Raw genomic sequence first — 16,259 nt, 5'->3', positions numbered from 1 at the left:
AAGTAGGACACATCAATCATGCATCTTTTAAAGATTCTTTAAAATTTTAACAGCCCTGAAGCATTTTCTGTAGCTTTTCTGGGATGATTCACTGAGTTGGTTGGTGTTAGGAGGCTACTGTTGCACTAGGACATCAACAGTAATGTCATGTGTTCAAACAGGATGTCGCTGGAAGTTTAGTTTGAATTCTTTGGTTCACTGTCAAAACATGAAAAGTGAAAAACTCTGTTTTACCTCGACCTCAACTTAAAAGCAGCACTCAACTCCCCTTCAATCCTATCGCAGCTGCAGAGCAGTTTTTGTGTAACTGTATGAAGGTGAGACCTATACAGTAAGAGGACAACTTCATAATCAAAACAAGATGAAGTACATGTAATAATAGAATTGAAGAAGCAACTTGTCTGTCAAGGGTTTGTCTCACCTTAGTCCAAAAAAGGAGATTGGGGGTTTAATTAAAGTATGTACAAAAACACATAATCTATATTAGATACAGTACAAAACCCAGAAGTTAAAACCAGAATGATCAAACTAACCGAAATGAAGCATAAAACAATTGTCACACTATAGAGGCGGTTATCATATTTCAGACTTCTGATTTTCTGATTGGGTCACTGTTGATTTTGGCACTAAGGCAAGCAGCAGTTCAGTGAGTCCAGCCGGTCATATACTGAACTGACAGCTTCTGTCGGCATAGATTATATTACTTTCCCTTTTTGGAAAAACCAACTTAACCTTCCTTCTATTGTGTTGGTTCAGGCTTTGTGGCACACTCCCTTTACCTTTTGTTGCACTCCTAGACAAAGGCTCTATTCCTCATGTTTACACTTCGCATGTATACATGCAGACAGTGATTTTCTGTCCTGCTCCTGGATGCTCACTTAGATTTTAGTCCTACGGTTTTTATGGTCCATTCAACCCATGAAGACCTGACCAGGCATACAAATAGATCTGTATACATGATATTATATATGCAAAATTCAGTTACCCCTGCTTTGTCCCCTGAAAATCAATCTCAGTTCTTTTATCCTTTTTTTTCTTTTCCTCTAAGATGTTTTTCTCTTGCATGCAGAAAGTTGAGCCAGCGTATGAGTTGCCAGGGGTACAGAGGAGGATGGAAGAAAATGTTGGAACAGAGCTTGTATAACACTGTTGTTAAATTTAAAGGAGAGACACAGTGTTGTTCAAGGGGTGGCTGCCAGTGTCAGAAAGTCAATATTCCCTTATATAACCCCTCTTCAGTCATGGACGTACGATGAAGAGCATTGTTGAAAATAAAACTAGATTAACTAATCTTCAAAGTTCACCAGATAACTCGGTTTGGGTTTTTTAATTATTTTCCAAAAATGATGTACAGTTATTATGACCTGTAAGGGCTCCACTCCACTCTAAGTGGAGTGTATGCATTTTAATTTTTCAGCCATTGTAAATTTAGCTTTCTGTGTTGTTGCCAATGATTTTGAGACATTTTAAATTTGTTACACTTAGTGTAAGACACCACGGTGCTTTTAGTTGTTACTGACAGAGATATATCAGCTGAAAGAAAAAGTTAGGGCGTGAATGCCTTATTGAAAAGGAAAGGAAAAGACAAATACTTCAGAACTCAGCAGTACAGTGTATTGTCTTTCCTTCTGCTGGAGTTTTTTATTATCCTTGGTGTCATGTGTTGAACATCATAGCTGTAACTCTTGATGTGATTTTATTTCCTGGTAAGAAAGTATAATTGTTCTTTCTCTGCCAAAAAGGTTTCATCAAGATGTACAGATACACGGTGTGGAAAATGGTTTAGTTGAGATCTGGCCTTTTCCAGTGCTGCCATGGCAACCACAAAGCTCAACATACAATGCAGCAATGGCCTTCCTCTCATCTATTAACATTGACTTTGTGCATCTGTCTCACTTTTGTGTGCTCTTTTAACCCTTTGTTTTCTCTCATGTTCTCACTCCAACTCCCACTCTTGCTTCCACTTAAACCAAGACAATTGTACATCACATGGACACTTGATTAAACACTTCTTGCTTCCATGAATTTATTTACATGCCAAATACATACACGATATATACTCAAATATTGTTGTGTCATTTTAAATTACATTTTTTTTAAATATATATATATATATATATATATATATATATATATATATATATATATATATATATTTACTTAACTTTACGCAGGGACAGATATAACTGAGATTAATCCCACATGGGGCTCACCTCTTAGCACTAATTAGACCATTAGGTTGAACTATGTAGTGAAAATTTTATCTTTAATTAAAGAATAAGGACATTTGCAAAAATTGTTGAGTGTATCATCCTTCAGCAGGTGGATGTAATAACAGGTTAAAAAGATGTTGCTTAGATTCACTGTCACTCTTGGTAGTGCACTTTCTGTATTTTACAGTACAATTTTTATATTGCTAACATTGTTTTAAAATGCTTTCAAATGTAATTTATTAAAGCTGAAACAGCAATATGAATTGTCATAGTAAATAATAAAACCCATAAGACAAAATGACAATTATTTTATAATGAAATGTGTGTTTATTTTTCTCTCTCTGGTTGTTTGTGTAGAAACCAAATCAACATTATGCCTTTGTGGGCGTGGTGAGCTGCAGCCTGGGTGTGTTCCTGGTTGTGTTTTTGCTGGTGTGTACAGAGCTGCTTTCACAACGATGGAGGCGTTTGCTAGGCCTTATTATCTGGGCCACACATCTCACCTTGGGATACACCTTTATTTTCAGCAGCTCGATCGTCTTGCCTTGGGACCAGGTTAAGTTTATGTTTTTGTCACAACTGCATTTCAGAAAATGATTCTCTTGGGCCACATAAATTGTGTATGCCTAAATACAGAAAATTCAGTTGGAAAACTCTCTGCAGCATTAGTTAAACTCCTAAGTTTAATAAACAGTTAACACTCTTCCTTTATGTTTTCAGGTGCCTTTCTTCCTCTTCATCATTTTCACAGTTTACACCATGCTGCCATTCCAGTTGTGGTATGCTGTGGTGTTGAGTGTCATCTCTTCCCTGTCCCACATTATAGCTCTCACATTGCACCTTGCAGTATACAGTAATACATCTACTCCTCATCTTTCCAATCAGGTAAAAGCATTTAATGTATGATGTAAACATATCAGCCTGTGGTTTTCGTTGTTCTGATGTTGCAACAAACAATTCAAATCAATCAAACTCCTAAATTAAAAATAGAAAGACAGGTTATAAACCCATTTATTTGTCTATTTTGTACTATACTGCACAATAATACCTAGGGTACATTAAACATATTTGACAAAAATTTGATGTAGATCTACAGCAGTTGTAAAGATATCTGGATACTGTAAAGGCAACGGTAACAAAAACAACTAAATAAAAAATATATGAGAGCATCTTTAAATTAAGACTTTAATATTGTAATTCTTTGCCAAAATTAGAAAAAACAATCAGTTTTGTTTCTAATTTTGTCCATGATTGTCAAAACATCATTAACGTTCAGTAGAAGTTCAGATAAAAGCCTGCTTGTGTGAGCATAACAATTGTTTTAGCTTGTAATATCTGTAATGTCTTTCTTACTTTAGCTGCTGTCAAATGCAGTGGTGTTTCTATGTGGAAGTACAGTGGGAGCCATTCATAATGTCCTTATGGAGAAAACACTGAGGCAGACCTTCCAAGATACTCTGATGTGCCTGAGCATGCGGATGAAGCTTGAGATAGAAAAACGACAACAGGTTTGTATAATGCAGTGGCTTTCAAAGAGCAGTTTCTTATACCATACGCCTTTTAAATTTTGGCTTATACAAGCTACAACTGTTCAACACCTAAATATATCTGTAGTTTTGTAAGAGTTGTTCTGTGTGACATTGCTAAGGTACTTTGAGTATACTGTAAGGAGTATTTTACTACCGCTGTATCACAACATTTTCCATATTATGAAAACTTTAATGACTAGAGGCATTACAGACAAATTATGAAAATAGCCCATCAGCAGTTGTTATCACCATGCCTTTCTTTCTTTTCCAAGCTCGGCCTTTGGCTGCTCTCATGTTGACTCTCCGTTGGATGTTTTCTTTGGGACTAACGAATCCTTCGCAAATTAGATTTTCCTGTGATGCCTTTTATTAAATGCATTTGTGCGGTCTTGCTTTGACTTCAGAAGCCTTTTAAAAACAATTTTCCCATTTTGTCATTTATTGTGACTTTGCTTCGTGCACAACATAAAAGAGGCTGGCAAGGAGGCTGCAGTGTTGCCTAGCAGGGCAGAAAGGAATGATATAACCGTTAACATTTCAACCTTCTGTTGTGTTTGAGCTGGCAGTGGGGGGAAAAAAGGCAGTATGGTCCATAAAGTTAACCAAAGAGAGCAAAAAATCGAAATAATACTCACACAGTGTTCCCACATAAATTTCAGCAGGAAGAGCCCAGTGTGCTCCTTTAAAATGTTGCTTGGCAAAATGTGAGGAACAAAGTGGTATTCAAACTCCGTTGCCCCTTTTGAAACAAACTTAAATTCTTAAATTGAAATCTTTGAACTGGATTAAATGGGTCTCTTTTGTAAATAGCATGTTTTTTTCTGTCATGAATAGCTTCCAAACTGAATGAAAACACGCAAGATGGCAACATAGTGAAACAGTATTGAACAGATACAAATACTCATCTTTATAGACATGCAGACATGTACTGAATGCACTGTCTCAGTTGAACTCCCAACCTTGTGCGCACCTGTGACAACAATTGGGTTTAGTAGTTTTTTTTTCTTGTTTTGAGGTGTGTGTGTGTATGTAATGTAATATACATGTATAATGTAATACTTGTTGCATTCAGCAACTCAAGCAAGTCAGTTGTTACATAAAATCTATTGCATAATTTGAAGTGTGCCAATAGCAACATTATGCCTAAAACAGAGCGTAGTTTCAATTCCACCGATTTGCAAAAGTCAATAAGAGCATTAATAAATACATTGTAAATACATTTTTTGTTCCGGACAGTGTCTGAAAAATTATAAGCAAATAAAAATAAAATTTGTCAAGGAATCTGTGGGCGTGAGGACCCAGTGCAGGCTGAGGAGACGGGAGGCAGACCAATGCAGTTAAAGGTTTTAATGACTTTAAAAGGCTGTGGCAGCAAAACTTGACATGAACTAAACATCTAACAATAACTAACAACCAACAGAAAGCAAGAAAAAGCAGAACGCAATGAAGTGGCAAGGGAGGAACTGAAACCAATGGCTTAAACACGCTGAAGGGTTAACGAGGCACAGGTGAGGTGAATGAACAAATCAGACCAAGTGAACTAATGAGCAGAAACCAAAAAACACAGAACATTACACTAAACACCAAAAACCAAGAACATAAACCAAAAACATGACAAAAACCCAGAAAATGAAAGAACATAATTAAACCAAGAAACACAAACCGTCAGTCATGATGAAATGCCTTTAATGTGAAAGGTGACCCATTTGAAGCCCTGTTCTAAATCCCTTTGAAAATCTGTGTAATAATTTGAACAGAACTATTCTCACACAGCCATCATCCCTCGTGATTTACCTTGAGCTATATTTAAAACATTCAAAACTTGCTGTTGCATATATAAAACTCTTTGATAAATCTGGAATGTATTGGCTATTGTCACGGATAGTTAAATTACATTACATTCTACATCTTTTTACATTGACCATACAAGTAAAAACATTTTGTAGATAAACTGAAGAGGCCAGGGTTCATCCAGTGTAGTCAGATGATGCAACCTGATGCCCTTCTGGTGGAATGAAGAGGGATTAATCATTTCATGAGAAGTTTCCTCTTCAAATCTCTTCTTTCAATTAAGCCAATGAGCTTTAAACACTCTCTGTGCCTCTGGCCATTCCAGCAGACTGACTCTAATGTTATTTATGATATTAAAGTGAAGTACATGCTCCGTTCTTCTTGCATAGCCACTGTGACAGAGTCTGGAGTCTGCTTTGTCATCTTTATCAGTGTTTGGGCTATAATGACAGTGTTTGGATGTATTTGGTACCACTTTACTTCTAAAACTATGTGAATATTTTGGTCCATCAACAAACATTTCCAACTCTCGATTCTGGATCTGAGGCTCTTAGCTTGTGTCCTTCTGTTGTGTGTATGTGCTTGGCTTGTTCCCAGATAGACCCTTTTTCCTTTTCAAGGCTTGGCCACTTGTTGATAGACATTGAGTGCAACTTATATAAGCTTAATTTCCTGGCTCACCTTGATTGCAGTTATATAACTAATATTCTATGTGCATGTGTTTGCAGGAGAACCTGCTGCAGTCTGTGCTCCCTGTCTATATTTCCATGAAAATGAAACTGGCAATAATGGAGCGCTTGCAAGACTGTAAAGATAAAGAAGAACAACAGCGACTTGTCAAAGACAATAACTTTCACAGCCTATATGTCAAGAGGCACGAGAATGTCAGGTACGACCACAATCACTTTAAAAACATTTTCTATTTATTGGTCATGAAATAGCCCTTGTAAAACATCCCAGTATTTTTAATGACTTAGTCTCATAGATATAAATGTAATAACTGTAAGATGAAAATAAAACTTTTCGTTTCAAATGAGAAGCATTTTCTTTTGAGAATAGTAAACACTGCATAAGAACATTATTCTAGCTGTGAAGTGCGACTGTGGTAGTTTGATGGTTTTTGGCCAACTCTGCCACATCTTGGCCAGGATTGCTCAGCGTTATTGAATAATGAAATCCGAACTATAGGCCAGATTTTGAAAGGAAGATGTCAGGACTATAAATTGAAATTTACTGTGAAATCAGACATTCAGCACCAAGGATCCTAACAGTGAACAGACCTGAACTTAGCAATGTATTAGCTAACTTACCAACATCACGGAGTTGAAGTAGCTCTAAACTGATGTAGAACTGATCAAAGAGCATTTGCCACTCACATATGTCATATTGGATCATTTATTTAAAAAAACAACATCTGCCCCTATGATTTGTTGGACTGTTTTTATCTTTTGGAGGATTTCTGTCATAATCTGTTTAAACATATACAGAAAATTTAAAAAAAAAGCTCTCATGCACCATTGTACTTTTTCTTAAATCATTTTTAAATCTTTCATAAATCCTTATTCTTCTTTTATTTATGAGATCTGTATCTGTCTTCACCAAATAGCTGAGGCACAGAAAAAAATAAATTAAAAAGAATAAAGAAGTTGCAAAGCAAAAGCAGATTTCTCTGACCAGTTCTCATAATGCCAGAGATTAGTGTGTCTGTTTTCAGAGCAGTGACCCAGATACAGTGATGTTGTATGGGGGTTTTATTAATTTACCAAGTGCTGACAGATATTGGGGCAGCTTAAACTGAATTCAGGCAGATGGCTCACCAGCTGATTCTCTGATAAAAAAGACAAGGTACAGTGCTCACCCTGCCTCTTCAAAAATAGTTTTGTAGAGCAGTTTAATTACATTGTAAGCACTCTTCCTCCTGGATTACTTCACTTTTGTTTTATGACTTCCACAATTCATCTTAACATGCATTTTCTTTTTAAATAAAACTTCATTTATAACATACAGTCATTTAGAAGACAAAACATTTATTGTATGTACTTTATATCCCTATTAAAGTACTTATATCTACAAGAACATTGAAACTATATAGACTTCAGTCCTTTCTTAATCAAGAGCCATTGTGACTGTATCAGTCATGTTTGCTGTGTTCATTTAAGACCACAGTGAAGAGGTGTTGACTGATGACTCTTGGCTTATAATTACCCATGTCAGACCAGTGATTAGCTGTGCTGGTAGCCTCACGGAGCACCTGGTCTATTTCAGTCAGGCCGTGGAACAGCTCAGTACTGTGCAGTATCAGTGTTCCTCTGCTGGTCAGTTTACAGGCAGTTGTATTTGGGCCAGGCTTAAACAATGGCGCTAATCATCTCCACTTGATGTGCTATGCTTTATTACATGCTCAGGTCACACACAACCTATATGTAGCACTGTGGATACTGATGTTATTTATTTATTTATTTATTTATTCCCGAAATCATTGAGTAGACTCTGACTTTTCCGATGGCTCCTTCATCATGCAATAATGATTTTCTATCAATTGTGGTTTGCAAAACCAAATTATATGTGTCCCATCTTGCTATAATTGATGTTTTTGCATTCATCAAACAACTGCTGACAGATCATCTGATTCAGTAAGATGAGGATGATGTTCACTGGGGCTCATTTCCCACTGAAACCTGGCATGTTATGGCAGGAAGTCAGGTGTTGTCTTTGAGATGAACTTTTGCCCAACTTTCTTCTGCTTTCCATTGTTGTGTCGGGGTCTTTGATAGGTCAGATAAGATTTCACTCCTGCTCTCTAGTTTACTGAAGGGCAACTTTAATGAAGCATTGGCTGTGGTTCAGCATTGAACCAGGAAAGCCTGTAATCAGTCACTGATCTGGTTTACTGGAGGTTAATGGGAGATGGGCCAGGTGCTTTGCTTAAAATGCTTCATCCCAGTTTGTAGTCCACAATGGTTACAGAAAAAAAATATCTCAAAGTTTGAGAAACACAAACTTTGTTCTCTAGTTCACTGCACATTGGTTGATCGTTAACCGTGCCTTCAAGAGGTCCTTGTAAGTTTCTATAGTTGATTGACTATTTGAAAAAAAGCGAAAGCAGGTGATGGAGGTAAACTGCTGCTCTGTCAGCATTTGTTTCTTTTATGTAGACTGTCTATGGAAAGCCTCATGGATATATTTTCACTGTTCATCAGTTGAATATCAGTGATTATATAAAGTGAAAGGTCAAAAATTAAATCTGACAGGCACAGTGCAGTCAACTAAACCTGTTCCTGTTCCCAAAACACTTTTGTGAACTTGGAAAGATCTTATAATTCACTGTATGTTATGTGCAGAAATATTCCTTCAGCCAGCAATGCTCAGAGCAGTTTATTTTGATAGATAACGTGATATTTTATAGGTCGTAATGAGCAGTAAATCTTGACATGTTAGTGTCTCACTGTTTGTTGAATTTTATTTGACATTTATTTCTTTCAGTATTCTGTATGCTGACATTGTTGGCTTCACCCGTTTGGCCAGTGACTGTTCTCCCAAGGAGCTTGTAATTATGCTCAATGAACTGTTTGGCAAGTTTGACCAAATTGCCAAGGTGAGGTAATACCAGGAATGTTTGTGTGTTTTTCTGACAGCTAATCATTAAATAGTTTATTGGCATTTAACATCTGTCAGTGTTTTATCTTACACAAGAATAGTTAGATTAAATCTTAGAGCCACTATAATCTAATAATTACAGTGATAAAGTTTATGATTGTAAGATTACCATTTTAGGAATCACAGCCTAACAAAGGGTTTTTAATCCAGAAGAGTGTTGTTTTGTTGGACATTATTATAATATCATCCAATGCTTATGTTTGTTTCTGTTGTTGTGTGTCTTTTTTTTATTACAGGAAAATGAATGCATGAGAATCAAAATCCTTGGCGACTGCTACTACTGTGTGTCTGGGCTGCCAGTGTCACTGCCTAAGCATGCCAAGAATTGTGTCAAAATGGGACTGGACATGTGTGAAGCCATCAAGTGAGTAATAAACACCACAGCCTTTAGTTGCTGTAGAATACAACATATTTATATTTGTGTGACCAAACAAAACAGTACATAGCAGTATAATGCTATAAAGCTGAAATGGAATGATGAAACTATAACACATAATTGAGAAAAATCAATAAGCTATTTTTGTGTACCATAGGTTCTGTGGTATGCACATTTTTGCTGTGCACATTGTTAGTTTAGTCAGTCAAGAAAGGCCCACATATTCCCTGGTATTGCCTTGCCTTGCAGGGTTTTTTTTTTACAAAGATACATAGTGTATCGTTAAACATGTTTTTCTGATGCTGGAAAACTCCTTCAGGCAGGTACGGGAGGCCACAGGAGTCGATATCAACATGAGAGTGGGCGTTCACTCGGGCAATGTGCTCTGCGGTGTGATTGGCCTTCGAAAGTGGCAGTTTGATGTATGGTCACATGATGTGACTCTGGCCAATCATATGGAGTCAGGAGGCCTCCCAGGGTAAGCATCTCCACTGTTGCATCTGTTTTTGTTGTATAACCCTTATAGATATTTAAAGGTCCCATATTATACACTTTATTCCCAATCTGAGACCATTCATTAATATCTAAATGAAATATTTCCGCCATGGTATGGACAAATCGACCCTCAGTTTGAGTGCAGCGGCTTCTCTTCACCTCCCTCTTTTTAGCAGCTTCAGAAATGTGCCGTTTATGGTGGGCGGAACCCTGGTGGAGCAGCTCAGCTGTTGGCTCCGCCCATCACATCGCCCGTCATGAGGTGATTGACAGGTTAATATATTTTCAAGCTATCAGACTAATAAGGCCGAAACGATAAAATAACTGCCAGCTCTTACCTCTCCAGCTGTGTCACGGACAGTTGGTATTGAACCTGGCTTCAGCTTCAAACGGTTGGCGAAGCCTGCTTTCCATGCACCCATGTTGTGGAAACAGTCCTCTTTGAAATGCTGGCCACAGACATGCAAAACCTTTGGAAGTTTTCCGGGTACATTTCCTCCAAAAATAAAATTAATCCACTCAGTCCTCGTGGGTTCAGTGGATGGAAGTAAAAAAAACGTTTTCGTGTTCATTTATGCAGCCACAAACAGAACAGTGCTTCTGTCGCTTAGCCATGTCCGCTAACGAGGGTTGCCGAAGAGGGAAAAACACTGGGCGCTAGGTGATTTTTAGAGGGCGGGCTTTGAGAGCCGGTAGACGGGTCCATCGCTCTGTGGGGAGTGGTTATTGTCCCTTATGACGTCATAACGTACACGCTTTCAAACAAGCTCATTTCAGCGCTTACTTCCCTAGAGGTGGAGCAGGGGGGAGAGAGAGCGCCTGAAAGAGTTTCACACTTACGGGTCTCCTACACATGCGGGGGGACCAGTATGACTGTTCCAAAACCATTAAAAAGTGAATTTTGCATAATATGGGACCTTTAAGTTTCATTCTGATATACTTCCTGACACAAACTGAGGTTGATGCTTTCATGTGAACGCTTCCTTATGATGCTTACAATTTTTACAAAGAAAGAGTTTGATTTCAAGATTACACTAGACCATAAACTGATTTGTGCCACTGAATCATACTATGCCTATAATTTCGTTATTTGGCCAGCCGTGTCCATATCACAGAGGCAACTCTGAAGCATCTGAACAAGGCTTATGAAGTGGAAGAGGGCAATGGTCACCTCAGGGACCCCTACCTGAGAGAGCTCAATGTCCAGACATACCTAGTCATTGATCCACGGGTAAGTTTTTGTCTGCTTTGGTAAAATGTATTGTGAGAATTACTGAAAAACACTAAGAATTTTAACAACTAAAATAATTGTAAATTATTTGACAACTTTTAATGTTATAATTTAAGGACCTCAAAATGTGTTGTTTCTGTGTGTTTGTATTTATTTATTTATTTTTTGTGAGGAGATGCTTTTTCATACACACTAAAAAAATCATACAAGATCTTTTATGTATTGTAAATAGTTACTAAAAATCATGCTTAATATATGTCACTAACTTTAAACAGTCCCCCCCCCCCCCACCACCATACTGGTTTATTGTTTTTCTCTCTAGCTCAGACATGCAAAGAGACTTATTTTAGTCAGCTGTGCCACGATACCACATTTTATTAGATATGCACTACAATCAAATCTGAAAGACTCTTAGACGTCACCATTGAACACATTGAATCTTCTCAAACAGGAAAGCAGTCGGTCATTTATACATAATCCTTCAAAATTTGTTGCAGATTTGTATAAGAATTGTATCTTTCACATTTTAAACTAAACGAATGCACAGACATGGTGATTATGTGTTTTTCCTGAGTCTTTGCCAAAGACCTGGAATGACTTGCCCCTGTCCCATGTGGTCGACTCGTGGACTCTTAAAAAGCAGCTATAAACTGTTTTACTCAGGAAAGCTTTTTTTTGATGGTTATTATTTATTTTATAAAATTATTATGTTATATTGCACCCATTTTATGTAAAGCACTTTGTGATTTTTATCTGTGAAAAGGGCTTTATGTCCACTGTCCTCCTCCCCCTCCTCTCCTTCCCCCCTAGACGTGGAGGGTGGGTGTCTTCTGGGGTTGGTGGGAGCTCATTGGCTGCGGTTGCTGTGTCCTGTTCCTGGGAAGCGGCTGCTCCTGGCCTGTCTTGCTCTGGGGGGCATCCAGGGGAACTGGGGTGCCTACTGCCGGCAGTGGCTCACATTCTGGAAGGAAGTTCACTTCCCTCTGGACTTACATCCCCAGACCCCTCTCCTTCCTCGCTCTCTCTCTCTCTCTCTCTCACACACACACACACACGCGTAGGGACTTGGGAGGCACGCAAGTTATGCTGAGGATGGGGGATCGGTGCCTTGGTTCCCAGGGTGTGCGGCCGGATCATTGGGGCGAGTGCTGGCCTGCGCTAGGTGGTTGTCTGGGTGTCCTGGTCCTCCTGGGCGTGGTGCCTCTGCTTTGGGCTCGGGGGCACCTCTGGGCTCTTGGAGCCCTGGCCCCTTTATTCTGGCCACCCTGGGTGGCTGGTGCCTGGCATGGTTGGCAGCGGCTGATCTTGGCCCACCGGGACCTGTGCCCCATAGCTGTGAGGGGCTCTGGTGGGTCCGGGCTCATCTTTGCGGTGGGGTGACTTGGGTTTGTGCTCCGGGATTGCTTCTGTGATGGCCCAGGTCTCTGGGTCGCCCTAGTCTGCCTCTAGCCTCCGTAGAGGCATGATCGCAATTGCACAACCACACTCATCTCTGATCACTCCTCATTCCTCATACTCTGCAGGCTGTCACAGTCACTGAGTTTTCCAGTGTGTGTGTGTGTGTTTTTGGTACTTTGGTTGGTTTTGTGATACATGTTGTTGCTGTCTTTTAGGGAACTCCTGATGATTGTCAGCTTAGTTTACCTGTAAAAGCTGTAGGAAATTCTCTGTTGTGTTTCTGTACAGGTGTAGCGGTTGATTGTCTGGTGTTAGGCTGGATTTAAGTGTTGTTCCCTTTTTAACTACTGTGTCTTTGTCTCCACTTCCTTTTTTCTTTTTTCTTTCACTTCATTATTCTCTTTTTTTTCTGTCTTGCTACAATACTGGACAGGACAAGTTTAAGGGAAACAAAAAAAAAGAAGTTCCTTATAAATAAACTTTACTTACTTTACCTTAATAATTAAGAACATTCTTAATTTAAATTACATGTTAAAGCTTACTGTGTACAAGTAAAGTAAAATGAATTGTATGTGTCTTTATTTATGTTTAGTCCAAGGATCCATCACTGAACACCCGAAATGCGCCTAAACCTCGAGTAAACGATGGTCTAAAGATGAGGGCATCTGTGCGCATGACCCGTTACCTTGAATCCTGGGGGGCCGTCAAACCTTTTGCTCATCTCCAGAGCCGTGAGGGCTTCACTCCAGACAGCATTGTTAATAACGGCAAAGCACGGTTCAAGGTAAACTGACTAGACTGTAGTTATTCTTTATTTGGGTGTTTGTTAGTTGTCATTTAGAGAACCTGCAAGACAGTTTCCTCATATCAGCTATTGAAGACAAATTTCATTATGTGCAGTAATGCAAGAAGTATTGCGTAAGGACAACTGCTGTTGAATAAGGATTTTTTTCTTTTAAAACACTTAATGTTGACAAGTTAAAGGCTATTCTCAGAAATGTAAAACTAATTTACTGTGTTGGTATTTTAAAAGAAAATTGACACAGTAAGTTATCACAATTTTTATCCTTTTTTTGTGAGAGGTATTTCCAAATCACAATATTAAGATATTTTGGTTTCACTGAGTCTCCAGCCCTCAAATGAATCATTTTTATCAATGAAATTTGCCCCCATTATTTCCAGGACATTCCTTTGCGATCACCCCCAGGCTCCAAAATCACTGACAGGTAAGACTCTTCTGAATTATCACTAGTTGAAACTAGATAAATTCTTCTGTGACTGTAACATTAATTGAAACCCTGCATGGGTTTAAATGTTCTCCCAGATTCACCCCAGACATTATAACAACCCTGTTACACAATAACATCTTGATCTTCACCGCTTCAGAAGGTTAGACAATTTTTCCAGCAACATTTCATGCCTAGACTTTTCCATCTGTTCATACAATCTTAACTCATCATCTAACCATCACATGCCATTAATGACGTAATTTAGCTTATCTGAGCATTTAGAAGGATGGCATAATGTCAGATTATCCCACGGTCATTGCATTATTGCAGATGTTCTAGTGGAGTTCTAGTCTGCAATAGGGTCCTGCTCCAAGTGGAGGAGTTCACGTATCTCGGGGTCTTGTTCACGAGTGAGGGAAGGATGGAGCGGGAGATCGCTAGGTGGATCGATGCGGCGTCTGCAGTGATGAGGACTCTGCATCGGTCTGTCGTGTTGAAGAGGGAGCTGAGCCGAAAGGCAAAGCTCTTGATTTACTGGTCGATCTATGTTCCTACCCTCATCTATGGTCACGAGCTGTGGGTAGTGACCGAAAGAACAAGATTGCGAGTACAAGTGGTCGAAATGAGTTTTCTCCGCAGGGTGGCCGGGCTCTCCCTTAGAGATAGGGTGAGAAGCTCAGTGATCCAGGAGGGGCTCAGAGTAGAGTCACTGCTCCTCCACATCAAGAGGAGCCAGATGAGGTGGCTCGGGCATCTGGTTAGGATGCCTTCTGGACGCCTTCCTGGTGAGGTGTTCCAGGCACGTCCCACCGGAAAGAGACCCTAGGGAAGACCCAGGACACGCTGGACTGACTACATCTCTCGGCTGGCCTGGGAACACCTCAGGATCCCTCTGAATGAGTTGGTGAATGTGGCCGGGGAGAGGGAAGTCTGGGTTTCCCTGCTTAGGCAGCTGCCCCTGCAACCCGACTCCGGATAAGCGGCAGAAAATGGATGGATGGGTGGTTTTAGTGGATGTGGAGATTATCTTTAAAATATATACTGGGACTGCGTTGATATTTTTCATGTGTCAAGAGTGACAGGTGAATATATATATATATATATATATATATATATATATATATACACAAATTTTTACATTCAAAAGAAAATTATTTGTAGATTTTAGGTTCTTTATATATCAGCTAAAAAATATATGGAAAGGATTTAGTGCACAGCAGAGTGCACTAAAATCTTCAAAGAGTGCACACATTGTAGCAGTGCTGCACTCTTCCTAAAAAAGGAGAGAATATTACATATATTCTTATAGTGCTGATTAAATATATATTTTATATGAAGGAATTACACATGGGGAATTATTTTACCTAATTAAAGTGGATTTAGTTTACATTATACTGTTTAAAAATATACAAAGACTTTATTCATGCTATTGCTTGTACATGAGCAAACTACCTTACATTTTCTAGACATGTCATTTAAGTTCCTTGGATATTCTTTTTGAACAACTAGCTCAACAGTTTAACTTTAATTAAGCTTGCAAACAATCTTAATGTAAATTACATTAATAATATATTGTTTGAGCAAAATATCTGATCAGTTTGAGTTTAAGAAGCACAACAAGATCTTCATATCAGTGTCAGACTTTTGTTCTTACACAATATCCTCATAAGCTACATTATATCCATGTTTTGGTATAAATTTGTCTATGCTGTATTAGGTTTGCGGTTTAGTTGCTTGTGTCATGTTTTACTTGCCTTCATAGTAGAATTTGTCCAGCAGTAACACGAGTTCAGTGGGTTGTTGGTCTGATCAATATCATGTTGTTAGCATTGCATATGTGTGTTAAAGGTAATCCTTTGTTGCTTAAATAGAAAGGCAGAGAACATGTTAACACTTTATACAAAGAATTAGTCACTGCTTGCCACAACAGATGTATTGGGGTTGAGTGATGTTTAATACCATTGAAAAAGGACTGTGCTGAGTCTGAGCTTGAGATAGCCATCGACCAGTTTAACCCTATATGGAGTCAAGCCGGACAAGTTCACATACAAGAATTTCCTTTCAACGCAAATATTGTTACGCTTACGTTTTCCCACATTATATCTAGTTTAATGTTTATCTACATGAATTGACAAAGAAATTACAGGAAGCTTGTTTAATGTCTTACTCTGTGTATAAGTGTAGATATAAAGCTATTTCTTTTGTGTAGAAATTACACAAAGTGGCACAGGATGGAATTTTAAAATGGCTGTTTAGAGCCTTAAAATCCTTAAAGTTTTACCTAAAATGGGTTTTTAAGGATAAAAAACTTGTGATCCAACTTTTTTATTTATTTTTACT

General features: G+C 38.6%; 1 protein-coding gene across 6 annotated transcripts in view; it reads left to right on the top strand.

Moving 5' to 3' along the window:
• The window catches only part of adcy7 (adenylate cyclase 7), a 77,993-nt gene that overhangs the window by 45,969 nt on the left and 15,765 nt on the right, over positions 1 to 16,259 (top strand). For 5 of the 6 annotated variants that reach the window (XM_041984095.1, XM_041984109.1, XM_041984119.1 and 2 more), the window contains exons 3-12: positions 2,571 to 2,768; positions 2,934 to 3,098; positions 3,572 to 3,721; positions 6,262 to 6,422; positions 9,017 to 9,128; positions 9,427 to 9,554; positions 9,886 to 10,044; positions 11,160 to 11,292; positions 13,283 to 13,474; positions 13,873 to 13,916. In XM_041984095.1, the coding sequence (XP_041840029.1) occupies positions 2,571 to 2,768; positions 2,934 to 3,098; positions 3,572 to 3,721; positions 6,262 to 6,422; positions 9,017 to 9,128; positions 9,427 to 9,554; positions 9,886 to 10,044; positions 11,160 to 11,292; positions 13,283 to 13,474; positions 13,873 to 13,916 (1,442 nt within the window). The remainder of the gene's footprint in view (positions 1 to 2,570; positions 2,769 to 2,933; positions 3,099 to 3,571; positions 3,722 to 6,261; positions 6,423 to 9,016; positions 9,129 to 9,426; positions 9,555 to 9,885; positions 10,045 to 11,159; positions 11,293 to 13,282; positions 13,475 to 13,872; positions 13,917 to 16,259) is intronic. The other variant, XM_041984127.1, reaches the window with a different exon arrangement.

This window comes from Melanotaenia boesemani, chromosome 1 (assembly GCF_017639745.1).
Source record: "Melanotaenia boesemani isolate fMelBoe1 chromosome 1, fMelBoe1.pri, whole genome shotgun sequence".
Classification (NCBI taxonomy): Eukaryota; Metazoa; Chordata; class Actinopteri; order Atheriniformes; family Melanotaeniidae; genus Melanotaenia; species Melanotaenia boesemani.
The sequence above is the reverse complement of the archived record's forward strand: the minus strand, read 5'-3'. Positions and strand labels throughout refer to the sequence as shown.